We start from the raw sequence: 27,688 nt of genomic DNA, 5'->3' as shown, positions 1-27,688 counted from the left end.
GGTAGTTGTAATAAGAAGAAATTAATTTGCAACAATGTGCACTCTCCAGGCACTCAAAAACACTTGGCCAAAGAAACATACACAAATATACAAGGTGAGACTCCTTGTGCTTTAAAAATTGATAAGCAACAGTTAAGTTCCTCTGCAAAAAGTGGAGTGAGGTTGTTACTGCCTTTCTGGCTGGAGAGTTGACCCTCTATAGAATCTAGTAAGCACAGGAAGAACACCACAATTTGAGCGTTGCATAGCAACTGAGGAATTGTCCACTTGTTTCCTATACTCCCAGCATCAACAATTAAGAGTGCCTGCTCCCTCATTTACAAAACTTTTATACTTGGTGGTGGGCTGCCATTATTGCCATGGTGTGTAACATTTGCTATAACTGCCTGACTGGGCTCTCATGAGAGCCATTCTTGAAAAGTCACTTTCATTCCACACTTACCTTGCACCTGTGGTAGGCACTAAGGAAAATACAAGTATACATTTGACCTCATGATGGTGTTCTGCAAGCTAAAACTATTTATTTCCCTTTCTTCATCACTAGTCTTATGTTTGTATTTCTTATAAAATGGTTAGGCTTATTATACAGTATTGTATTCTGATATGACACTCTAGTTAAAGTCCATAGATAAAGAGCTGGGTCTTCTGTAAAGAAGCCTAATTACTCCATGTCAGGCAGAGATTGGTTTTTATACAGGAAATCAACACTAGGAAAGCAGGTCTTCCACTGACCTTTGAAAAAAACTACTGTTTTTGTAACTGTTGTTTTGCAGAGATAGGTTGTCATACAGGAAATCAATACTAGGAAAGCAGGTCTTCCACTGACCTTTGAGAAAACTACTTTTTGTAACTGTTGTTTTGCAACTAGACTTTAAGGACTGTTAAATGTAATGCCACATAGAAATGTATGTATTAATTGTTTCATTATCCTGTCTCATTCTTGGCTTTGGCCCTCTAAGTAGAGACATCTCAATTTCAAGAAGGCTGACAATGACTGTGTTCCTTCCTACCTTTTATCCCTGATGAACTTTTGTTACTAATATAGAGGTTGCCAAGGTCCTTCAGCATCTCAGAGGCAAATTGTGAGCTCCACAGGTATCTATACCAGCATGATGTTGATATTGACTATGTGTACTCTAGAACCAACCTTTTCTGTAAAGGGCCAGATAATAAGTATTTTAGGCCTCACAGGCCAAAATGTCTCTGTCACAACTATTCAACTCTGCTATTGTAGCATAAAAGCAGCCATAGACAGTACATAATGAATGATTGTGGCTATCATCCAATAAAGGTTAAGGACTAAAATTTGAATTTTATGAAATTTTCATGTAGTACAAATATTCTTTTAAAAAATCCATTTAAAATGGTGAAAACCATTCTTAGCATGTGGGCTGTTCAAAAACAGGTGGTAGACTGTAGACTGGATTTGACCACTAGGACTATAGTTTGCCCACACCTTCTCTCAAACATATTTAGGTTCTAATGCTGGTTCTCTTACCTCCCACCTATGTGACCTTGAATGAGTTACTTACAAACATACCTCAGTTTCTTTACCTGAAAATAAGTTGGTGTGGAGATGCAACTTAAATCCCTTAAAACAGGCCTGACATATGGAAACCTCTCAATAAATCGCAGATATTACTAATAGTCCTACTTCCAAAACCGGCCTTCTTTTGTCTTTTCAGAAAGTACTTAGATTTCCTTTGGTGGATGGTTTTGAATTAAGTTTATTCTTCTTCCAAATTTCTTTTTGCATAGTTTTCCCTTCACAAGTGTTCCATGCCCTTAGTAAATGATTGATTCTGATAAGTTACACACAGTATTTCAAAGGTTTCTTTGAAATATTAATTATTTAAAATATTGAATGTGAGATATTTTACCAGAGGCATCAATAGAGGTTTTCTGGTAAGCACTAACATTCAGGTTTATTGGGTGTTTCTTTATCTATAGAATGTGTAATTTTCTTCATCTTTTAGCATACAGGTAACTAGAAAAAAATGAATATGCATAAACATTGTTTTTTTTTTTTTTTAACTTCCACTTACTATCAAGCCATCTTACCATAGACAAGCCATCAAAAATGTGCCCCTGGCCAAAAAAGTTCCTTCACTAAAACTCCACCAGTATAAATTAATTCATTTGTGTTAACAAGCTTCTCTTTAAGGTACACATACATCAGGAAAAGTTAACTTACCAGTTCAGTTACCCTAATAAACTTAGGTAGCACCTACCATGTAGATACCTGCGGAGAAATCACCTCATCCTTCACCATTAATCACTTGGGAGCAGAATGCCCATTTATCTTGTGATCCCTAATACATTATTTTTTTCATGATAAATTGTACCTAAAACATTAACCTTAAAATTGTTAAGGAAGAGTAGTATTCACTATGAGGTTTATCCATGATCTGATGATTTGCCTGGCTATAGGAAACTGTTAATTACCTGTTCTGGAAAGGAGATGAGATAACAGAATGAGTGAACTCTCTAACCAACATTTTTCCCTGTAGTTTTAACTTTAGTTGCTCTGAGATTAATTTTGCTTTTTGGTAGGTACCACTGTGCTAGGCCTCAACCTGGGAGCATAACATTTTTCTGTTTGTTTTACAAAGTTTCAAGTGCCATGTAATGTAATTACTACACTGCTCCTAACTAATCCTGTGGTTTCTGGTAATTTCTTCTGAGCTCCTGTGTCCTTTTTTTCCCTCTTAAAAGTTTTCTTCTTTTCACCAGGAACATCTGCCTTCATTATTTTCTGTAAAACTTTATACATTCTATGTATGCCCTCTTTTAATCTCTTTGAAGTAGTATCTTGATTTTCTTAAATACTTTTCATTGCCATAAATAACTTCATAGACTATTATCTTAGTTACCATCTGTTGATTTTCCAAGTCACCACTTTCTTCATTCTTCACTCACTTCCAATTAAACTACAAACTAACAAAAATCTCGCATCAGGTATAGGCTTTCCAGATGTTTGTAGACTTCAATACAAGTTGCCAAGGTTTTATCATATCTGTTGATACAGTGCCTTGCCAAATGATTTGACTTTATTTCTAACTTATGTATGGTATTAGTATTACTCTTACATGTAGATATTATGGTCCTGTAGCACATTGTGTTATTTTCACCATACTGTATTTGCCATTTATTAAGTCTATTATCTCTTGTTTTGTTGAATTATAAGAGATGTTTTTTAGCCTTGGGCCTTCATTTTTTTTTTTCTTTAGATCCCAGAGAAGGAATTTTGTTTCTTTCTTTTTTCTTAGGTGAGAAGTCTTATACTTTTGTACCATCTACAAACCCATCTTGCATCTTGCATCTTTTGGTCTTAATCTGTACCATAACAGATAGTGTGAAAAAGATTGAATCTAACATTGATTTTTCTTGTACTCTACTTATCATTGCCTTCTTACACTGATAACTTCCATTTACTACTGCTCATGACCTTGCTAACAAAACCAATTTTATTTTTCTATTTAGTCCTTCACTAATAATACCAAAATTTTTCCCAGGATTATATGCATAGAATAATATTTGTCACTACAAATTAAATTGCATTCTTTGTATAACTGATTTCTCTCCTACTCTGGTCCATTTTGTGTACGACTATGAGGCTGACCTTAAATGTTACTTTATCGTGTCACTATCTTGCTAGCTTTTTAGAGCCCCTTGAAGCACATTCAGATTTATTACTTTGATATCCAAAGCCCTCTAGAACTTTACTCTGATCTTACCTATACAACTATAACTCCCATACCTTTCAACTGTGTTGTTCTCCCTGTGGTTTATCATGCAGACCATGCGTGTTTGACTTCAGGTAGCTATGCTTATTCAAAACAACCTTGACACATTTTACCCTCTTAAAAATTATATGATATTAACAGGTGAAGCCAATATATGATGATAAAAATCAGAGTAAATATTGCCTCTTAGTGGTGGAGGCAAGAGGGAATTTTCTCGGGGTAATGGAAAGTTTCAATATCTTGCTTGTGGTAGTACTTACACGGGTATAGGTACTTGTTAGAATTCATCAGGGTGTAGGTACTTGTTAGAATTCATCAAAGTGTATACTTAAGATCTATGCATTACAATGTTTGTAAACTTACACACACATACACACACACACACACACACACACACACACACACAGAGCAAGCAAGTGAGCACATGTGTGTGTGCTAGGAGTTAATACATCTAGATTTTAGTGTCTTCAAACCAGTCATTTTTCAACCTTTTTTTAATGTAATGTTTTCAGAGGCTTAACTTAAGCCCTCATTCTTCCATGAGTCTTCCCCAACTCTTCTAGGCCCACAGAGACCATAGTTTTATTTTAAAAAATTATATAGTCTTGGGGTGCCTGGGTGGCTCAGTCGGTTGAGCATCCGACTTCAGCTCATGTCATGATCTCACAGCTCGTGGGTTCAAGCCCCATGTCAGGCTCTGTGGTGACAGCTCAGAGCCTGGAGCCTGCTTTGGATTCTGTGTCTCCCTCTCTCTGCCCCTCCCCTACTCATGCTCGCTCACTCTCTCTCATTCTTTCTCAAAAATAAAAATAAAAACATTTTTAAAAGTTTTTAAATTATATAGTCTCTGTAAGTATTGGCTCACATGGCAGGGTCCTACCCTCAGTAAGAAGTCTTTTGTTTCTTTTGGGTCATTTTATACTGATTTGTTTTTGATAACTTCTTCAACTTTTGAGCAGCTCAGCTTTTCCAGAAAGCCTTAATTATACAATTGAGAATTCAAGGAGGCTATAAGAGTGAATTAAAGCCATATGCCCATGATGTTAGGATCTTAGGAACTAATTTTTATAGTGTTGGCTTTAGTTTAGTCATTTTTGAGGAGTATGAACTGGAGTTGGGTCTTAGGCAATGGGAATGTCCAAGGCACTAAGTGTTAGGTTCTTAGAAAAATAAGGGATATTGTAATTTAAAATGTTTGATAAAAAGAAAGGGGATTTCAGAGCATTTTCTTTTTTTAATGTTTATTTATTTTTGAGAGACAGAGACAGAGAGACAGAGTGTGAGTGGGAGAGGGACAGAAAGAAAGGGGTACACAGAATTCCAAGCAGGCTCCAGACTCAGAGCTGTTGGCACAAAGCCTGACATGGGGCTTGGACTCATTAACCAGGAGATCATGACCTTAGCCAAAGCATGATGCTTAACCCGCATAAGTGACTGAGTCACCCAGGTGCCCCTCAGAGCACTTTGAAAAACTTTGAAGGGGCAGAGATTTTACCCTACTTGTATGCTAACAAGTCAGGCTGCCATAGTTTCAGGAATGCTTACATAAGAAACTAGGCTCCTGGGTCAGAGACAAAGAATTCTGTCATTCATGGTATAGCCAGCAGTGTGAGCTTCATGTTCATATTGCTTTCTCTTGCCTTCCAACTCCCCCATGGTGATGCCAAGGTGAGCTCAGGTGGATGCTATGCACACAATGGGTTTATGTTACTTCTGAGGAACCTGGTTTTAGGGAACCCAAATCCTTTATAATAAAATGAAAGCAAACTGCCTGACATTTACCCTAGAGGGAAATATAATCTGTCCTCAAAACAAACAGACCTACCCTCTGCTCTGAAGAGAGACACTATGTCTTTCAAGGCTGTTCACTATAAAAAGATAGTCCAGAAGAAAGGTCATCAATGCTTGTGCTCATAAAATGCACAGAAATGTGAGAAGCCCACAGAGAATTGCCTCTAAATAAGTTTGTGCTAGCCTCTGGGGAATAGTCTTGCACAAAGACGTACCAGAGATAACTTAGTTTACCTAGGGCTAATATTAATCTATGACATCTCCAAACTCTTCTTGGGGAAATTAAGTCAACACAACACAGGTAAATGTTGATGATGAAAATTTGAGGTCAGCAGGCATTCTGTATCCACTGCATGACCAACACTGTTGGAAACATGAAATAGAAGGTACAGTGCATGCCTTTCATTTTACCCAAAGATATGTAGCTCACATAGAGCCCCACTGGACTGCATGTAACCTGCCTAGCTAGCTCCTTAATACTGTCTGTGATCTAATTTCAGGATCAAATGTCAGAAACTTGCCTCTGAATTGTTACTTCCCAGACATGCCCATATATTACCATTTTAGTGGCCAAAAAGCATTACCAATTTTTTCCTTGATATTCGTTCACTCAGTAAATAAGTATTGAAAGATGTAAGAAAACACAGTTTTCTATGCAATTCAATAAAACTATTTTCCTTTCAAATGGAAAAAAAAAGACACTTTTTTTCCTGAGTTTGACCTCATAGACCAAGAAATAGAAAATAAAAACAGCTACTTATTACAAATCACATCTAAGTAAGAATTAATGGTTTTATGAACTTGGAAATTCTAAGTGAATTATCAACTTCACACAACTCAATCACATACCAAATTTCACTGAAATTCATTTAAAATGAAGGATAATGTCTTTCAGATGATCATGTTAGCTTCCATTTTGTTTTAGGAAGAGTAACTGAAATGTAAATCAGTTCTATGATATATTTATAAACCCTTCATTCCTTCAGGTCAGGTATTTCAGGAAAATCTCTCAACTCTATGAAAAGTAATGGAGCAAATGAAAAAGTAATAGTAGACTGAAACCTACATTTACTTATTTTAATATATCAATGATATTTACAGAGACCTGGCCTTCTTTTTTTTCTTTTCTTTTCTTTTCTTTTCTTTTCTTTTCTTTTCTTTTCTTTTCTTTTCCTTTCCTTTCCTTTCCTTTCCTTTCCTTTCCTTTCCTTTCTTTTCTTTTCTTTTCTTTTCTTTTCTTTTCTTTTATCTTTTTTAAGAACCACTTAGCACATGCCTTCTCAGCAGAGATAGTATATCACCTCCAAGTGGATAAATATTGGTTCTTGGGGAGGTGGGCAGAGAAAAAGCTTAGATATTACAATTGTTTGTGGGCCCCCAAAGGGTTACACTATATAAACAGATATGCTGTACATCTGTTGTATTAAATTTAAATGTTGGAGGGATGAGGAAAAAAATATCTAAAAAGGCTCCTCAGGGGGAGGAGAGAAACAATAATAAAAAAAAAAAGAAAAGCTTAGAAATGGTAATCTAGCATAGTATTTTGACAGGTGTTGTCAGATGGCAACCATTAATTAAGTAAAGGGATTTATTTTTAATTCCTCTTTACATCATATTTGTTCCATCTTTTTAGTATATATACAATATAATCACATTGAAGAATTCTAATGAAATGGCCTCCTTATCACTGTTATAATTTTTTTAATGTTTGCACATTATTTATGTAAAATCACATATACATACTGTTTTGTAGTCTGCTTTTTTCACTTTTATACATGTATTTATTTTTCTACATAGTATTTATAATGATTATTTTTATAAGAATACGTGAAATTCAGTTATACTATGGTTCTCTTCTGGTTGTATTTCTATATCTCTAGAAATTCCTTTTTTGTCTTCTCTGAAATTCTACTTCTCCTGACTGCTTTATAAAAATTGGGGTTCTCAGGAATTGCATCGTATGCTCTCTTCTCTTTTCATATAGTATCTCAGGGTGATCTCATGCATCTTCCAACACTATTCAAATCTTTAGCTTCAGCCCAGACTTCACTCCCGGGTTTCAGCCTCATATTTTCAACTGCTTACTGGATATCCCTACCTAAATATTCTTCAAAAAATAATCATATTTTCTCAAACCTGTTTATTTCTCAGCCAGGTCTTATTAACTATATTAATACGTTCAAAGTATCCACCCTCTCCATTCACTCTCCTATCACTTTAGCTCAGTCCATTTATACTATACTCCTAGCCATTTCCCTTCCTTCTATTAATGCCAGCTGCTAAGTCATCTTCCACAGTGCTGTCTGATAAGTCTTTCTAAAATGTAAGTCTGATCAAGTCACTTCCTATTGCTTATGTTTCCCAATATAGCAGCCACTAGCTACATAAAAGTAATAAGCACTTGAAATGTAGCTAATCTGAAGTTAAATGTGCCAAAATAAAAACACACTCAATTTCTGAGACTTAATCTGATAAAAAGAATGTAAAAAACAAATGATTATATATATATTGAGTTAAACATTTATTTAACATATCAAAATTAATTTCATCTGTTTTTAATGTTTTAAATATGGCTACTAGAAAGTTTAAAATTATGCAGCTCACATTTTTGGCCTGCATTATATATCTCTATTGGAGAGTATTGACTTACAGGATAGTACTCAAGCCCATATCATAGAATTATGATCTTTTACCATCTGGTCACCATATGCCTACTCCATTTTGTCTTCTGCTAACTGCATACAAAGAGGGATGGTCTTGGTGTCAGACTGACTTGGGTTCATATGTAGGCCCCTCCACATGCCAGCTGTGTGATCTGGAACAAGATGCTTTAACTCTAGGTTTCAGTATCCCCAGCTGAAAAACAGAAATAAAACCTATTTCCATGTGTAGTTGGATTAAAAGATACAACAAATGTAGGGGCGCCTGGGTGGCTCAGTCTGTTAAGCATCCAACTTCGGCTCAGGTCATGATCTCACAGCTTGTGAGTTGGAGCCCTGTGTCAGCTCTGTGCTGACCACTTAGATCCTGGAGCCTACTTCGAATTCTGTGTGTCTCTCTCTCTCTCTTCCTCCACTCATGTGCTCGCGCTCTCTCTCTCTCTCTCAATCTACTTCAAAAATAAACACAAACATTTTAAAAAATTTAAAAGATACAACAAATGTAAAGTGCTTACTGCATAAAATGTAATTCTCCCAGGTACATTCTAGCCATGCCAAACTACTTCCAGCTCCTCTTTTCTTTCTGTTATAGAGAGCAGGTGACAGTTTGGATGTGTCTACAGCTTTAATATTCCTAAATGTGCATAATCCCCTTCCCATGCTTAATCATTGGGGTTCTATTTTCCTTTTATTTTTTCTGTTTTTACCAAATATTAGACCTGAGAACCTCTGTGTTTCCCTTTGTTTTTTATTTAATATTATGTCCTAGTGAATTCACTTTAAAAGAAGAAATGATTGATGTAACATCGAAGAAATCTCAAGTCAAATAAAGGGCCTAATCAAAAAAGGTTTTAGCTTGTTCTTGCCCTATAAGAGAATGTTTTTTCTGTGATCTGATACCCTACATTCTTTAAACAAAGTAGGATTTACATTTAACTTTAGAATATCATCAGCAACAGTTTTTTTCCCCTCACTCCTGCCTTCTTCTCTTAACTCTTCTGCCTACAAATGTCCTCTATGCCAGACCCACACATTTAGTTACCACTCACATTAACCAGTTAGTTAGGATCCTTTGTATCATCAGCTAGGCCCGATGGGAAGATGGGCCTCAGCTCACTGTGGATTGTCCACAGTGTAGAAGAGTTCCTGGCAATAAACACCTTGAGGCAAATGCTCTCATAAATCTTAAAAGGGGGTTTGACAGCCAGAATTGTCAAAGATAAGAGTAAGGTAAAATGTTTTAAGTACATTTCCATTAGGAATTCCCATGTACGTCTTTTGAATACCCAGCTCATGGAATCGTAACAGTTCTTTCCCATAGGAAAAAATTAGAAACACCATAGCATTCTAAAAGGGATGATGAGACTCTGGCTAACATCTCTCAAATGTAAACTGCAGGCTTTCAAATGATTTGGTCACCTTTTCTTTGTACAATGTCAGCATTTTGAAACGGGTAAAGGATATGGATTAGGTAGAAACTGAATGCAAATGTGTTTTGAAAATAGTGTCTTTTGAGATAATAGCAGATGACAGTTGAATGCTGAAAGTATTAATACAATCAGTATTTAACCTTGTGTAGCTCCGCTTCATCAAATCACACCCTGCACATTGATTGCATTAAGCCAGGTCTATGGTTTCTTGCTTAGAAATGTCTTAAAAGAATCTTAACAGGAAGGCAGCAGTAGCTGATCAGCTACTGTTTATTTGCATACTGAGTGTGTCATCAATAATACACAAGACAAGGTCCTTAAGTTGAAAGAACAGTGGGATTGGCATGAATTTTGCTTAATGGTGCATAATAAGCAAAGTAGTCTATGGTACCAGAAACTGACAGGATCCATTATGCTTAAACAGATATATGTCTTTAATTTAAGGATATTATGTAAATCTGACAGGAGTTTTTCCCTTTATTTTCCTGTGGCTTAACTTTAATTGCCCCAAGATTAATTCTGATTTCTCCTTTACCCTCCAGAGGGTGATGAGACTGGAGTAATGGATAATCTTCTAGAAGCCCTACAATCAGGTGCAGCATTCCGAGACCGCAGAAAGCGAATTCCAAGGAATCAAGGTAAAATCAATTCTAGCCTACATGATATTATAAAATGTGAATGTTCTTAGCCAAATACCACCCTCTGAAAAACCTTCCCTATGAATATTTTTTTTAACAGTTGATCTCAGTTCATGTGTGAAAAAGTCTCAACAGGCTTCTATGTCTATGTGATCACAAGTTTCAACTTGGTAAAAGCGTCTTCAAATAACTATAGACTTTGCAAGAATTTTCAGAAACAAGGACTCAGCTGTGTTTCATATTAAATATTTTAATTGTTATTTTATGTGCATGTGGTTTGGGTGGAATGTGGCTTAAAACCATAAATGAAATTAAATTACTAAAAGTAATTGGCCCTAAGGATGTCACATTGGCTATTCACAGGTTAGGGAAACTGAAACAATGCTCCCTTCTAGAGGTTATTTTGGCTCTTTAGTACAATCCATTCTCCATTCTCCATGTTAATAAAGAGAGGAGAAGAACAGATAATCTAAAATCCTCAAAAGTCTGAAAGCATTTGAACCCCTTTTTCATGTATTTTTTAATTAGTAATAAAACCAGATTATGAAAATTGATCTCAGTGGAAGAAAAACAAAAAAAGAAGCCAAATAGCCTTCCTCACTCAAATAGTACTAGAAAGTTGTCTGTTTTCTCTGTTCATACCCTATGGCTGAGGAAGTAATAGTTCCTTTCAGAATAATCCAAGCTGAGCTATCCACCTCCTTTAAGGAAATTTCTATATTTTTAATTTATATCTTTTTTGGAAGAAGAAGAAATTAGGTGTTTTAATTTTAAAAGTCCTCTTGATGGGCTATGGAGCTATATGGAGAAGTAAATGGAAAAAAGAAAATTAATACCAAATATGTAAATTCTACTTAATTTAAATTAATAAAATTTGACTTGAATAGCCTGAAATTCAAAAAATATTTTGTATTTGGACTGGAAAACATGTCTTCAGAATGGAAAGTGGTAGTTCTTTCAAACCACAATACTCCAACAAACCAGTAAAAGGAAGTGGAGCCCAGTACAGAGTTGTCGGGAAAGCTTGTGGTAATGATGAAATTTATGGAGGAAGATAAGAATATAAGTTATGTTCATCTTTTTTGCATTTGGGTGAATTTTGATGGATATAAAGATATTGGAGATGGCCTACAAAAAGAGTGAAAGACTGGAGGAAAGAAAAGTAAAATCTCTATTTGTATATTCATATTAAATTTTAAGGTAATGCTGCAAAGCAGAATACTAGGAGCACTACTAATCTGTAACTATGAAGCAGCCATTCCATATATTCTCAGTCTTTATCTATAAAATGAGAAAGTCCTATCATGCTATCAGAGACCCCTTCTACCTCTTAAGGAAAATAGAAACCTTCACTGTTCTTTCTTGAACTCTCAAAGCATTAAGAGTAAAAAAGCAAACTGAAATAACTTTTTTTTTATTGATTCAGTTCTCTGCTAAGCAGCTGATAAGTATAAGCATGTTATTCTGTGCCATAAGAGAACTGCATTATCTTTCTAGGCTGTTTATTTTTAAAATATATTTGCTAAGGCCCCTGTTTGATTAGTCTCACATCTCATACTGACTCTAGAGAGATTGTACTGAGAAAGAGAGAGATCATTCCATAGGATTTCTGTGAGTTTGGTACTCAAGGGATACAGTGTCATCAACTGTGAAATACCAACAGTAGATTCACAAACTGCATAATTTTACAGTACTCATTCCAAGTAATCTAAATTGGGTCCTCCTTTGGTTTGTAGCTAGAATGCCTCCATGAACACACAGGGTGAAAAATATCAGCACATCTAGTCCTGGCAGTCATTTCAAGTGACAGCAGCCAATGCAAATGTACAGCAGTAAAAAGAAACTAGAAGCAGACAGTGGCAGCGATTGGTAAAACATCTTGAGCATCAAAGTCCAAACAAAGGAAATGGGGAGGATGGCACAGAGTTGACAAGTCTGCCAAAAATTTTCCTGCCTGCTTGCCTCTTTCTAAAATCAACAGAACTGGGGATTTCCCCAGATTCCCTCTTTGTTTCTGACTTCCTAATTAGATCATATTTTCATGCTGACCTCCTTTTGTTGTCACTTTCTTGGGTACCTTATTTGGTTCCTTTTCATGCCCCATTGACTTTATATTGTTATACTTTCCCTGGTCAACACCAACATACTTGCTCCTTTCTAATAACTTCCATTTCAACATGATGAGATAAAATCAGAAAAATCAAATTATAAAGAAGACTATTTTTATCAAGTAAAGTAAAATAAGAGGAAATAGCCAGAAAATCTGAAATCAGAGTCAGCCACAGACAGCAAAGATGTACTGCTCTGTTTGCCATCTCCATTATTATAACTTACAGATGGAAATTATGGTATGTAAAATACAGAGATCTACAATTGTGCTTCTAATTGCAGTGTTTTCAATTCAACATTTCAACAAAATGAGGTGATGGCTTATATTCTTCACTAGAAAATCAAAATATTAATAAATGGCATGATTAGTTGCCTAAATTATAAATCTTTCACACAGAGCCTATGTCCCCTCCCCAGGAGCTACCACATTAGGCAACTCAGAGCTCCCAAATACTGTATCTAGCCCAAATACTAAGAATTTTGTTTCAGGTAAGGGTCCCAAAAGATGTATTTCAAAGGAGACTATTATAAAGGGATGCTAATGAAAAAAAATATTGATAATGAGTATAGCACAGGCTCCAACCAGTAAGAATATACACAGGTAATAAGTAGCCACTATGGTTGTAGTAGAACAAACCATCTGAATATCAACCCAGATTATAAATTTTGCTAATACCAAACTAAGAGATTAGGAAATGAGCCCCTAAGTATTCATTAATTTATTGTACATCTGTTCTGTGAAAGGCATATGCTAGATATGGAGGAAAATGCAAAAATAATTAAGATTTCCTTAGTTATAAGACCCTTGTGTCTTGTGGGTAAGATGGAAAGTACAGAAAAATTACAGAATAAGGAAGAAAATAATAAGGATTACTCAAGAAGTATTAATATACTTTGTGAGTTCTGATGAGGGAAATATACTTTATTGGATATATCAGAAAACGAATTCTGGAAGGAAAGGTTTTCAAGGATGAGTATGGATTTCATTAGTCGGAATTAGAGGTAGGGATAGTGGGCAAATGAAATGTCATTAAGAAAAATACAGAGAGATGCCTGGGTGGCTCAGTCAGTTGAGTGTCTGACTTCAGCTCAGGTCAAAATCTCATGGTTCGTGAGTTCGAACCCCACAGCAGGTTCTGGGCTGACAGCTCTGAGCCTGAAGCCTGCTTCTGATTCTGTGTGTCCCTCTCTCTCTCTGTCCCTCCCCTGCTCATCCTTTCTCTCAATCTCTCTCTCTCTCTCTCTCTCTCTCTCTCTCTCTCTCAAAAATAAACATTTAAAAAAAAGAAAAATACAGAAATAAGCAAGTGCAAAACACTTTGGGAGCATAGCAAATAGTACACATAGTAATAAAGTAGACTGTATAAAGTATAGAAGTATGGAGATAATTCTGGAAAAGTAGGTTGGTGCCACAACATAGAGTACTTGAATAAGAGTCTGAGGTGTTAGCATATAATTCTTTCTGCAATGGGGATATACTGAAGGTTTTTAAGCAGTGGAGGAACATGATCAAAGCAATATATTAGGACATTTAATCTATAGAAATGTGAGTGATGCATTATGATTCTACTGTCATACTGTTAATCAAAAGAGATAATTTAGGGGATGAGGAGTAGCTACATGTCAAGGATAATCCTAGGATTTTGAGTTTGAATAGCTGGAAGGACAGTTAAGTTATGAAAGAAAACTGTTAAGATCAGGAAAAGGAGTGGTGATGGAAGATGAAGTAAGTTTTAGGAACATGAAACTGAAAGTGACAGCAGAGCATTGAGGTCAAGATGTCCAGAAGTTTCTTGGAAATATAGGTATAGATTTCACCACAAGATTATTGAGTTTGTGAGATTTCTGGTTATAGTACGGAAATGGAAGGGATTGTTAGAGTGACTATTAAGAGAAAAGGATCCAAAAACAGAACTTTGAAAATGCCCTCAGTTGGGTGCTAAAAGTAGAACTAGCAAAGAAGATAGAGAAATAGTATTTGGGCAAGTGGGAGGAGAATCAAAACATTGTTCTACGAGCAAAGGAAAAGGGAAGTATTGAGAAAGCAGAAAAGGTGGGCATTTTCAACAATGACATATGCTATGGTGGAATCAAAAAAGATAAAGACCAATGATTTGCCATTTGGGACCTTTCTATCAACTTTTTAAGAGCGTATTTTCAATATTTGTATGGAACTGGGAACCAGAATGCAGGAACTAAGCAGTGACTAGATAGTGAGACTACAGGGATTAATAGTATTCATTTGACAAATGAACAATTGTATCGAATGATTCCTCAGTGTCATGTATTGGTTAGGTACTGAGGGTGTACCACCAATCAGGACACTTGCCTCAAGGAGCTCAGATACCTTTGGGAAAACATGTGTGTAGCTGTGTGATAAAATTGCAATGTGATTTTATATGTGCTATAATGAGATAGGAACCAAGTGCTTGTACAATGCAGGAGTTAGAATAAGTTTCCCCACCCCCACTCCTTTGCCTCTCAGGTTTGCATCCCTGGAATATAGACTGTGATGTCTAGGAGTTTGGTGGGTGAAAGGAACATCTCACTTTTCCTCAATAACCTAGTATGTATCTATCCCTTATGAATTTTGCTGAACCTTTCTGGACCATCTTTGTTACAGCCTTTGTTAGCACTCCAGATGATAATTTCCATAGTTACAATCCACTTTGGAAAGAATTACCCATAAGTATTCCTGAATTTGTCATTATAACATCAAAGGTAAGCTTTGGAAAAAAAAATACACGGAGAAAATCATTGCAGGAGTGAAAAACACACTTAAGATACAAATACACAGTGCCACATCTGTTTCATTACTGAATACCTGTAGACACTCAGAACTGGCTTGTCTTCTCTCAACCAACTTGACTTATTCATTCTTTGCCCACTAGAAGTAAATATAAACAGTCTTATTAGCAATAGATATCTAACAGCTATTTTGGCTATTACTAGATTTTGGTATATACTTCTAGACATTTAAAAAAACACATAAGAGAAGCATTATGAAGAAATGAAGCCAAGAAACAGAATAAATGTAATTAGGTTTCAGAACTACACAGGGCAACCAAGAAAATGAAATTTGAAAAAAAAAAAAGAAATGGGACACACGGTTATAGTTTATAGATCAGCAAGATAACAATATAAATGAGAAGGTAAAACTTACCATTTGACAACAGATAGGGGACAAGGAACTGATTTAAAAAAAAAAAAAAACACAGAGGGGAAAAGAAACCAAACTCTAGGTATTAGGGAAAATACCTTTACAACAAACAAAACCCAAATCCCACATTTTCCTGGGGCTGTCTACCTCACATAAATAACAAAACCCACATTTTCCTGGTTCTTGTTTTCATATACATATCCAGGACCTCAACTGCCTATAAGGGACCTCTGCAGCATTCCTAGAGTTTCTCAAGGGGACATTTCACAAACACAGCCACACACCACTTTTCTTCTACCTCCACCTCTAATAATAACATGTATTTCCATGCCTGCTATTTACTTTAGCACTGGGCACTTTAATGCCTTCATGATGCCAGAGTTTGACAGTGGTCAGTGACAAAGCAGGGGGAAACACCTCTCTCTTCCCTTAGTGTGGTAAAGCACTTAACCAGTGTACCAAGCAGCACTAGCTTGTTCCTTAAAATCTTACATTTTGAGAGAAACAGCTTTCAAATTTTTTACATCCCTCTTGATCTCTATAGGATTTGGCCCCATATAGCAAGGCCCAAAGACAAGCCCATGACATATCCCATGTAGCGCTCAGTATCATCCTCATCTTTTGATGACCAAGTTCTGTTGGGGTTTTGTGTTTGTTTGTTTGTTTGTTTGTTTGTTTGTTTGTTTGTTTTTATTATTAGAGGGTCAAGCTGGTCATTCATACCAAGCTGCTTACTTCTTTCTCCCTTAGGATGAGTTCTTTGTCATGAGGTTCTTCAGTCTTCTATTTTGTAAGTGTTCAAATCTTGGACTAGCCAACTAAACCCCATTTTGTCTGTAGTAATTATATTGTAATGTGCAATTAAAATCTAATAAAAGATGACATAATGCAAGCAAATAAACAAAAACACGGTATTCACCCAAATGACACTTATTAATCAAATACTATGGGCCAGGCAACAGTGCTAGGGCCCTGGAGTGTAAAAATGGATAAAGCATGGGTCTTAACTTCAAGTATTCACAGTCTTGTGGGGAAGACAGATACATACACAATATAAATGTTGTTATACATATGCAGAGATTGCTGAAAGAGCAACTAGATGCCTAGAGAATTTAAGAAATCCTTCATAATGAAAGTATCATTTGAATTGTGTTTTGATGGAGGCGCCTGGGTGGCTCAGTCTGTTGAGCGTCCGGCTTCAGCTCAGGTCATGATCTCATAGTTGGTCATGATCTCATAGTTGGTGAGTTCGAGCCCCGCGTTGGGCTCTGTGCTGACAGATCAGGGCCTGGAGCCTGCTTCGGATTCTATATCACCCTTTCTGCTCCTCCCCTGCTCATACGCTCTCTGTCTCAAAAATAAATAAATATTAAAAAATTTTTTTTGAATTGTGTTTTGATGGATGAATAGTAACTTACTTGGAGGAGAACAGGAGGGATAACCATTTCAGATAAAGAAAATGGCAAATACATGAAATGGTGCTAGGGAAGGGTACTGTGGCAATAATGGAAAGTTTGTTGCAACAAAGAGCTAGTAGAGCTTTTTAAGTAGAGGATTACATACACACACACACACACACACACACACACACACACACAAGCAAGAGGGTTTGAGGATCGAAATAACAGACTTGGGGGACATTTATATATATAGTGTTATCAAAACCTTGGGATCACCCAGGAAGAGTATGTCCAATGAGAGGTAAATAGGCCAAGAATAGAGTATATGCGAATCCCAGCATTGAAGAGGCAAATAGAGGAATCCGCAAAGGACATTAAGGGGAAAAGCAGTTAGAAAGGAAACAAGAGAAGCAGCAAAAACATGACACCTGGAATACCGAGGGTAGACAGAATTTCAGAATGGAGAAAGTCAACAGGAGCACATTCTGAAGGAAGTTAAGTAAAGTGATGGCTGAAAATAGACCAATGATTTTGTCAAATAGCAGGTGACTGTTGACCTTTTCCCAAGCAGTTTCAGTGAAACAGTGAAAGTCAAGAGCAAGGTTCTACTGGATTAAAAAATGAATATCTTTTATAGAGATTAGTAGAGAGTGAAAAGATAAATTGTGTCTCTTCTAGGAATTCTGACAGGAAACTCTAGATACTTACAAGCATCTTGAAGGTGTTGCCAATCATAAATTAGTATGTCTAGTTTCATTTACAAATATGTGGACTTTTCCCCTCTTAATCCAATTGTATTTATTGAACATACACTATGTGATATAGTTCAAATATTTTAGCATGCCTAGTGCTTTTACAGAGTTAGCAAAGCACTTTCTCATTTATTGTGTGATATGTGATTCATAGTCATCTAATGCAGAGAGCCTAGTCTCATAAGTTAAAATGAAAGACATTTGTGGCCTCATACAAAGAGAGAATAGATTGGAGGTTAAAGAAATGTATTCTTAAGTTAACTGGGTAAAAGCTGGGGAGATGTGGGGAGAGAGACAAAAAGGATGAGGCCATCTGCAGAAAATCTTTGTCAACTTTAAAATTAACTGGTTTGCAAGTGATTAAAGTCAGGAGTGGGTGGGTCTTAGTATATATATGATTTTCTTGAGATGAGGAAAGGAAGAGGTGAAGAAGTAGCAAATCAAATAATCCTTAGGCAAGCCACTTAGTGTTCTCAGTAGTGTTAGTTAGCCTGGTACCTCTTGGCAGTAACTAAAAGGTAAATAGTAGGGATATTGGAGAATTGATCAGCATTCAGGTCATAGATAAATATACAAGAGTGGGTAAGATAATCTGGAGAAAACAAACATTTGTGGCACTGATTCTCACCCCTGGAGACACACTGGAATCACTTTAAGGAACTTCTAAGAAATAGCCACATCCAGTTCCTCTATGAACCAATTAAATACAAATCTGTGGAGTCAGAGCCTGGGCAGTGGTATGTTTTAAAAGTTATCAGGTGAGGGTGCCTGGGTTGGCTCAGTCAGTTGAGCATCTGACTCTTGATTTGGGTTCAGGTCATGAACCCAGGGTCGTGAGATCAAGGCCCGCATGGGACTCTGCGCTGAGCATGGAGCCTGCTTGGGATTCTTTCTGCCATGCGCGCTCTCTCTCTCTCTCTCTCTCTCCAAAATAAATAAAATGAAAAATATATATAAATTTTTGTGGTGATTTTAATGTGCCACAAAAGTTGAAAGCCACCAATTTATGGAACTAGTTCGTAAGCTGGAACACATGAAAAAGGGCATGAATAGGTTGGTTATGGAGGTGTGAGGAGAAAAAAAGCTACTGTGTTATTACTTTTCACAGAGAAAGTGCCAAGTAGCATCATGTGTAGCCAAGAGAACCATTAAAATAAGGAATGTAAAGGATCCATTGGATTTAACTATTAGGAATTCATTGGTGACTTTAGCAAAAATAGTTTTAGAAGAGTGTGTTTAGGGGTTGGGGTGAGAATGGTGTAGAAGCCAGATTTCATTGAGCTCTAAAATGCTATTAATTTTTAAGACATTGTTTTAAAAAATGTCTATTTTTGAGAGAGAGCATCAGAGTGTAAGTGGCGGGGGATGGGGTGGGAGGAGACAGGATGTGAAGCAGGCTGCAAGGTCTGAGCTGTCAGCACAAAGCCCTATGCAGGGCTCAAACCCACAGCCTGTGAGATCATGACTTGAGCCGAAGTCAGACACTTAACCAACTGAGCCACCCAGATGCCCCTTTAAGGCATTTAGTGTCATCTTTTTTTCATCACTAAATGTGAATTTTATGATAAAGCATATACCTAAGTTAATTACATAGGTTTTTTTTGTTTTCTTTTTATTTATGGAAATTATATTTTATGTCTGGGACAGCCATACACATGTATTGATTGATAAGATTTAGGTTTGCATTAGGGAAGCTAGAAACAGAAGATTACTATGTGGTCTGTCCTTGATTATTCTTTAACAACTGGAGAACAAATTGAACACAAACCATTTATGCCCTATTTATATGCAAAATTGTCCTAAGCAAGCACTGATGATGTTCTCTATAGAAATTTCAATCACTTTTGCTTGTCTCTTCTCCTGCACAATATAATCAGCTCTGCTGCACATTTCTTCTTGGGTGATCTCTACAGGCCAGTAAGAGATAAGGTCAGTTTCAGTTGATTTTTTTTTTAATTTTTTTTTCCAACGTTTTTTATTTATTTTTGGGACAGAGAGAGACAAAGCATGAACGGGGGAGGGGCAGAGAGAGAGGGAGACACAGAATCAGAAACAGGCTCCAGGCTCCGAGCCATCAGCCCAGAGCCTCACGCGGGGCTCGAACTCACGGACCGCGAGATCGTGACCTGGCTGAAGTCGGACGCTTAACCGGCTGCGCCACCCAGGCGCCCCTTCAGTTGATTTTTTAATGACAATATGAAGTTACCAGGCTTCCTTTAGACATTGGGATGTGGAATAAGTTAGGACAAGAAATTATTATGCAGCAATAAATTTTCCTTGGTAGTTTTAATTACATGTCAAAAATTTACAGGCATGGTAATGTTGGTAGTTAAGCTCCCACAACCACCTGCTTCTTTCATAAACCCTCAATTCAGGAATAAATGATTGGAACCCTATATGTCAGGTGCATGACACCACTCTAATATGAGCAGACATTGTGCATTTGTAACTACATTAACCGACACGGTATTCATCAGACTGTAATAAGTACCTTAAATTTTCTGGAAAGCTAATTGCTTTCAAAATGAAAGGGGAATAATTGTTTTAATTGATGGTTGTGATTATGGGCTTATCTCTCTCATATGGACTCAGTAGTATATTATTGTGTATTTTCCTAAACAGGGATAAGAATTTGTAAACTCTCTTTCCTCTCCAGCCAAATTCCATCTGCTGCTACAGTGGCCAAAGGTAGCTAGATTCACCTGGAAATGAATATACTTCCACCCATCTTTTAATTTTTGTGAAACATTTGAACACACCTCTCTTGTGTATTTTAATTTGAATCTTTTTATTTATTTGTTTGTTTGTTTATTTTATATATTAAATTTATTGTCAAATTGGTTTCCATACAACACCCAGTGCTCGTCCCAACAGATGCCCTCCTCAATACCCATCACCCACCCTCCCCTCCCTCCCACCCCCCATCAACCCTCAGTTTGTCTCAGTTTTTAAGAGTCTCTTATGTTTTGGCTCCCTCCCTCTCTAACCTTTTTTTTTTCCTTCCCCTCCCCATGGTCTTCTGTTAAGTTTCTCAGGATCCACATAAGAGTGAAAACATATGGTATCTGTCTTTATCTGTATGACCTATTTCACTTAGCATAACACTCTCAATCTTCTCCATGACATATCATACTGAAACTGGCAAAATACAAGGATAAAGTGAAAATCCTGAAAGCAGCTAGGGATAAACATGCTCTAACATATAAAGGGAGACCGGTAAGACTAGTGGCAGACCTATCTACTGAAACTTGGCAGGCCAGAAAGGAATGGCAGGAAATCTTCAATGTGGTGAACAGAAAAAATATGCAGCCGAGAATCCTTTATCCAGCAAGTCTGTCATTCAGAATAGAAGGAGAGATAAAGGTCTTCCCAAACAAACAAAAACTGAAGGAATTCATCACCACTAAACCAGCCCAACAAGAGATCCTAAGGGGGATTCTGTGAGTGAAATGTTGCAAGGACCACAAAGTACCAGAGACATCACTACAAGCATGAAACCTACAGACATCACAATGACTCTAAACCCATATCTTTCTATAATAATACTGAATGTAGGGGCGTCTGGGTGGCGCAGTCGGTTAAGCGTCCGACTTCAACCAGGTCACGATCTCGCGGTCCGTGAGTTCGAGCACCGCATCGGGCTCTGGGCTGATGGCTCGGAGCCTGGAGCCTGTTTCCGATTCTGTGTCTCCCTCTCTCTCTGCCCCTCCCCCGTTCATGCTCTGTCTCTCTCTGTCCCAAAAATAAATAAACGTTGAAAAAAAATTAAAAAAAAAATAATAATACTGAATGTAAATGGACTACATGCTCCAACCAAAAGACATAGGGTATCAGAATGGATAAAAAAAAAACAAGACCCGTCTATTTTCTGTCTACAAGAGACTCATTTTAGACCTGAGGACACCTTCAGATTTAATTTGAATCTTACTCCTGGTAGTTCCTTTCCTTGTGTCCTTTAAAATGAGAGGAATAGAAGGTAAAAGAAGAAAGGAAAAGAGCAGTGAGTATCTTAAACTCCATAGGACTCTCTTGAGATTCAGGTTTTTTTTTTTTTTTTTATTATTACCCATTGGTATTTTTGCATTTGCAAAAACATGGGCCCAGAGATCTTGAACCTAATATAGTGTTTCACCTATTCCAGAAAACCATGTAAGGTTACACTCAAAATCTACCCTCTTAAAGATCTAGATGATGCAAAGTGTTAAGATACTACAAGGCTTATAACTGTGTTTCACTATTAAAAGATTATGATGTATTTTTACCACCTAGCACATTACTCAGTATAATATATACTCTTGATAACTATTTGTTGAAAACTTCACAATTATCAAAAAAGATTAGAAATCTACATTAAATCCTTTCAATATATTATACCTGAAGCTATCTCTGAAGTTTGAAATTTTGGGGATGAAAGAAATAGAAATTTCATTCTACATCACTGTAAATGGAATTCCATTAAAGCTGAGTTTATTTTATAGGCAAACTTAAATGTCCTGGCTATGTTACCTTCATATGACCTTTCTACTAGTAATGTTTAGGCTTGACAAGTAAAGAAAAATTCTGAGTTTATATAAAAAACAAAATATTATTATATGTCATTACTCTTACATCCCTCGTGCTTACATTTGAATGCCACCTTTTTGTCATTTTCAAGTTGCAATTTGTTTTACTCCTAATGCTTAAAGGACAAAATTCTTAATACTACCAGAGGAAATATAGGAAAAATAGAACGTTTTAAGTTTTACATATCTTCTCATTAATCTGCAAATATGCTCTATAGAACAGGAGAAGTAGACAGGAGTTAGTGATATAATAATATAGTGTTATTATTATTCAGAAGAAGTGTTAACTACTAAAGTCCAGGGCAAGGGCACCTGGGTGCCTCAGTCAGTTACAGGATCTGACTACACTCAGGTCCTGATCTCATGGCTTGGCTCATGAGTTCGAGCTTTCTCACAGATTTACTCAGAACAGATCTTTCTGAAGTTTAAGGGGTTTTATCTAGTATATATGAGTATTTTAAGGATTTGAACTGTTTATTTGAGGGACTTCTAGAATCCAGGGTGATATTTTCCCTTTCCACTTGGGAAGGTTTTAGCTTGAGATTTCTAGGGTTCTTGGTCTGTTCTATTGTTTGTCTCACATAGATGCAGTATACAGCAAGCAAAACAGTACTCTGTGGGCAATGAACAGGGATTTTTTTTTCATACATTATTCACTACTTTGCAGTGGTTTCAGAAAGTCAATGTATGTCCCAGACACAAAGAAATGAAAAAAACACAAAAACAATCATTTTCATATCGTTGTTTAGAAAGTTAATACTATTATGTATGGATTTCATCTTTATTGCAAATTTATAATAACATATTTTTAGCAGCCATATCACTATTGATCAAGGGTGTACATGTCTATCATGTTTGTTAATGAACTGATGATCTTTAAATATTTGGAACAACCTATGAAGGGGAGTTTGTATCAAGAGGGATAAGCAATTTGACTTCATGTGGATAACCCAATGTTTATTTTAGTTATATTTGTGACATCATTTCAGTTGCCTATATCAGTACTACTATAAGTGGCAGAGATAATGAAAATTGACTATGTTTTGTACATAATTGTGGATTTCATTTTATTGTCATCAACAGATACATGGAATCAAAGAAACATGCTGGAATTGAAAAGAAAAAGTTCTCTTGAAAGAATTTTTCTAATGTATAGTTTTCATTTTATGGTCCAAATTTAAATGAACTCTCATGCACTTATAGAGAACATTAAAACAAGTTCAGTTAATAGTCATAAAAACCCACAACATGAAGGCACCAAGAGGATGACCATCTTTAGTGACTGAGATAATAATCCAATATAGAAAATAAATTTAGAAATAACCACCATAATAAGTTTCTAGGAAATTATTAGTGGATGTTTTCAATGTTTAATTCTAGTGGTATCAGATTAGAAAAGACAAATTGGGGGAGCACCTGGGTGGTTCAGTTGGTTAAGTGTACAAATCTTGATTTCAGCTTCACTTAGACTCCCAGGGTCATGGTATCAAGCCCCACATTGAGTTCCATGCTGAGCATGAAGCCTGCTTAAGATTCTCTCTCTCCCCTTCTGCCCCTCTCCCCCCTTCACATGTGTTATCTTTAAAATAATTAAATTAAATTAAATTAAATTAAATTAAATTAAATTAAATTTAAAAAGACAAATGGGAAGAAAAACATCACATCTTGCAATTTGAATATTTTTTTTTCCCTTGCCACAAATAGTATTGATCACTTGCATGGTTCATTTAGAACTTCCTGGCAGAGGAAGATGAAAAGCACTGAAAAAATAATTATGGTCAAGTTGAATGCTGCCCACACAGATTCTATGCATTATAGATTATCCTTATGCTTCCAGTTTCTTAACTTTTTTTCCTAGTTACTGTGCTTTGTGGTCCGGGGACCCTTTGTACACCACTTTCCTTACTTCCCTTCTGTTGCTTCAAAAAAATTGTGTTTTATCTTTGTTTCCCACCACCATTGCCCCAATCTGATATTCCACACATTAATTGTGGGGAATAAAAACTGGTAGAAAAAATGAGGAAATATAATTGTGTCAGCATTATTTGAAGTCTGTCTTACTTAAGTCTGAGCATTCTGTCCCTTGTGGGAAAACAAACAGGACTGACAATATTTAACTGTTCCAAATAAATCCTGTCTTACTTTATGCAAAATTGTTTAGGTCTTGATGTCAGAGAGGGGTCATTGGAGGACATTTCAAAGGGACCGAGTAAAGTTCCTAGATGGACTCTTGGTTCCTAGACTTTTTGGAATTATGATATCATCACTGCTAGAATTTATAAGTGCTCCTGGTAGTGAGTAAAGCATCAAACAAATGGTAAACCTTTTGTATAGCTGTAAATTATTTCATCAGTTAGTATATACAGTTGTGAAATGACTACATGTTTGTTTTTTTTTTTTTTTTTTTGTCTCTCAAAAATTATATACTCTGAAAAAAAAAAAAAACCTAAAGAGAAAAATACCTTTTCATAAAAATTCCTCAGACCACAATGGATAATTAATTACAGCTTGACAGGTATAAACATGTTCAATAAAGAGGAGAGTTGGATACTTCAATAAGTAGAGTAGTTTGGCAGGTTTAGTACTTTAAAAACTTTTTTATCTCTCCAAATTCATTCAAATAATATACTAGATTTTACTGAAATAGGTTTTAATTACGTTCCACTCTAAGGAGAAATCTTTATTCTTAAGACATGTACACCAAAATATTTTTAAAAAATACTTGTCTTGCATTGATATGCTAATTTTTCTCTAATGTTTTGAAAACATGAAACTCTGTTCATTCACTTTTTGTTCAACTTGGAGGCTGACTCCAGTAAAAGTGACTCTGTGTGAATTTATCTGTTTATTTAAACCAAAGCATACCCCTTAGAAAATAACATGTTTTATCAATCATGATTTTTAATCAAGTCTTGTGAAAGCATTTTTGTTATGCATTATAGATAACTTTTTAAATGACTTAAATTCAATTCTTGACAATCAAATAGGTTTTGTTTTCCTAGATGATTTGACTATAAAAGTTAAATATGGCAAGTTTTGTTAAAGTGGGAAAGAAGCTCGTTTTTTTTTCTTTCAAAGATTTATTTATTTTTGGGAGAGAGCGCAAGCAGGGAAAGGGCAGAGAGAGAGGGGCACAGAAGATCCAAAGATGGTTCTGTGCTGACAGCAGCAAGCCTGAGATAGGGCTCTAACTCACAAACCGTGAGATCATGACCTGAGCTGAAGTCAGAAGCTCAACGACTGAGCCACCCAGGTGCCCCAAAGCTGGATATTGAAGTATGGCTTCTTTCAGCTTCTTTTCTGGTTCTATAACAGGTGGTACATGTCCTGGCATAATTGAAGGTAGAAAGAACGGTGGTTGGGTAGGATTAATCACAGAATTTTACTTCCTGTGTGACCAAACCTGCTTTTGTACCAATTAGCTATGACCTTTTATTCTAGCCTTAGGGTATGAGATTATTAGAGGCAACAATTTCTGAAATATTTTCTTTCTAATATTAGTTTAAGCAAATGTCTGTGCAATGCTCTTATTTCATGATTGTTGTGGGTTTTTTTTTTCCTCCATGTGCTACTTCTTTCCACTAAGCTGTTAAATCATTTGCAGAGGAATTAACATAATGTTTCTAGAAACATGAATAGCTTGTGGCCTTTTCTGTGCCTTTGTTTCTTCCCATTTCTCTCTGCAGGGAAGTTCCTGCTTTAAGGTAGACCTGAGCTCTTTTATTCCTGGGATTTTTCTCTAAATGATGTGAATGTTTCCATCATGTTTTCTAAAGTGCATTGTTTCTTTGTTAACTTATTTCACTATGGTTGACTCTGCAGCTTGTAGGAATAATGAGGAGTGGACAAGAGAGTATAAATGAATAATTACAAATCAATCGTTCCTATCAGGAAAACAACCCCCCAAAAAGGGCTGTATGAATACAGTCCCAGTAACATGATCTTTAAAGATGACACACAGTGCATTTGTTACTTGTGTATGTGATACAAAGAGTATCTCTACAGGCCATAAGATGTCAAAAATGCAGCTAAAATGAGAACAAGCCACTGGTACATTTTTCATGATACTTTGGTCAAAGGACTACATCGCTTCACATGAAAAGGTCTTATTTGACTTGCATTTGGAACAGAGAGTGAAAGGACTTTGCTGAAGGTTGCCTTGTTTAGTCCCCTCCCCCTAACACATTTCTTTTATGTGATTCTTCCACTTTCATTTCCCATCTTATTTGTTTTCAATCTGAATAGCACACTTTATGAAATGGTCACTGCTTTTGAAGTTCATTCTATAGAACTCTAAGTTTTACTGAGAAGAAAATAAGTTACTCGAATTTGTGTGTCATCCTTGTGCAGGGGCCATGTTAGTCTTCTCTGTATTTTTCCAGTTTTAGTGTATGTGCTGCCAAAGTGAGGATGATAACTTTCCCCAAAAAATAGGTTATTGAACAAATTAGTTAAATCTCATTCAAATAATAGAAGAAAGCAAACTTGGCTTATTCAACTTTGACATCTAATTTGAATCTTTTGTGCATGCTGTCCTCCTGAAAGTGGCCACCACTTGTTAAATTTGAATAGGAGAGAACAAAAAGAGATAGTACAATATTACTTCTTTTCACTAGCTTTAAATTAATTTTAGATTGCATAGAACTACATCTTCATTATTCAAGCAAGAAATTTAATATGTACCCCAAAGGGTTCTACTCTTCTAACTCCTTTAATAATGTCAGGATTCTGCATCAGAAGAACAAGGGAACTAATATTTTGTTGTGGTATAAATGTTTCTCCTTCTAAAGTAACAAAGTTAAAAAATTCTTTTTTCTCATGTTTATGACTCTTCTTTGGCTAATTAAAACAGACTTCGCATGAATAATTTATATTATGGACTACCTTCTTCTTAAGCATTCATGGAAAGAAAAATAAAGTTTTAAAATAAAAAAAAAGCCTGCTTTGAAAAGATTATATATCATTGACACTTTTTATCATTTTTATTTTCCTAAAGAAGCTAATTTTGAAACATATAAATGCATTAATTTGGAAATTAATCTTAATTATACTTGCACTGGTTATGCTTCGTGATTAGCACTGGTGCAAGCTTACAATTTAAAAACCTCATATATTTTTACTGCTATTTGTACCCAGCTGTGTCAACTGTACAAATGATAAAATAATAATCAAAGGACTGATGGCTCAATATAATAGCTATTGTGCTTTAAATATCTTTTATGCTTTGACATTAACTGTCTCTCTTACTTTAGTATCTACTTTTCAAAAATCTACTCATTCCTGACACTATTTAACGGGGGTTATTAGTCCTTTGACAGCACTGCATGCTATTAACAGTATCTCTTAATTTGCTTAATTTCCTGACATTTTATATGTTAATTTTTTACTTTGGAATTTTTAAATGCCAGATTTGTGCTTAAAATAGAAAAACCCTCCACTA

General features: G+C 36.0%; 1 protein-coding gene and 1 non-coding gene across 4 annotated transcripts in view; one reads left to right on the top strand and one right to left on the bottom strand.

Annotated features, from left to right (window-relative positions):
* The window catches only part of DIAPH2 (diaphanous related formin 2), a 1,032,498-nt gene that overhangs the window by 838,875 nt on the left and 165,935 nt on the right, over nucleotides 1-27,688 (top strand). For all 3 annotated transcript variants that reach the window (XM_040467675.1, XM_040467674.1, XM_040467672.1), the window contains one exon: nucleotides 10,170-10,265. In XM_040467675.1, coding sequence (XP_040323609.1) covers nucleotides 10,170-10,265 — 96 coding nt within the window. The remainder of the gene's footprint in view (nucleotides 1-10,169; nucleotides 10,266-27,688) is intronic.
* On the bottom strand, nucleotides 26,554-26,660 carry LOC121025232 (U6 spliceosomal RNA). Its single transcript, XR_005787986.1, has one exon. It is a non-coding gene; the product is annotated as a U6 spliceosomal RNA (small nuclear RNA).

The sequence above is a fragment of the Herpailurus yagouaroundi genome, unplaced genomic scaffold, assembly GCF_014898765.1.
Source record: "Herpailurus yagouaroundi ecotype Mexico unplaced genomic scaffold, PumYag 67556, whole genome shotgun sequence".
Classification (NCBI taxonomy): Eukaryota; Metazoa; Chordata; class Mammalia; order Carnivora; family Felidae; genus Herpailurus; species Herpailurus yagouaroundi.
Note: the sequence above shows the minus strand (reverse complement) of the source record. Positions and strands in the feature narration are given on the sequence as shown.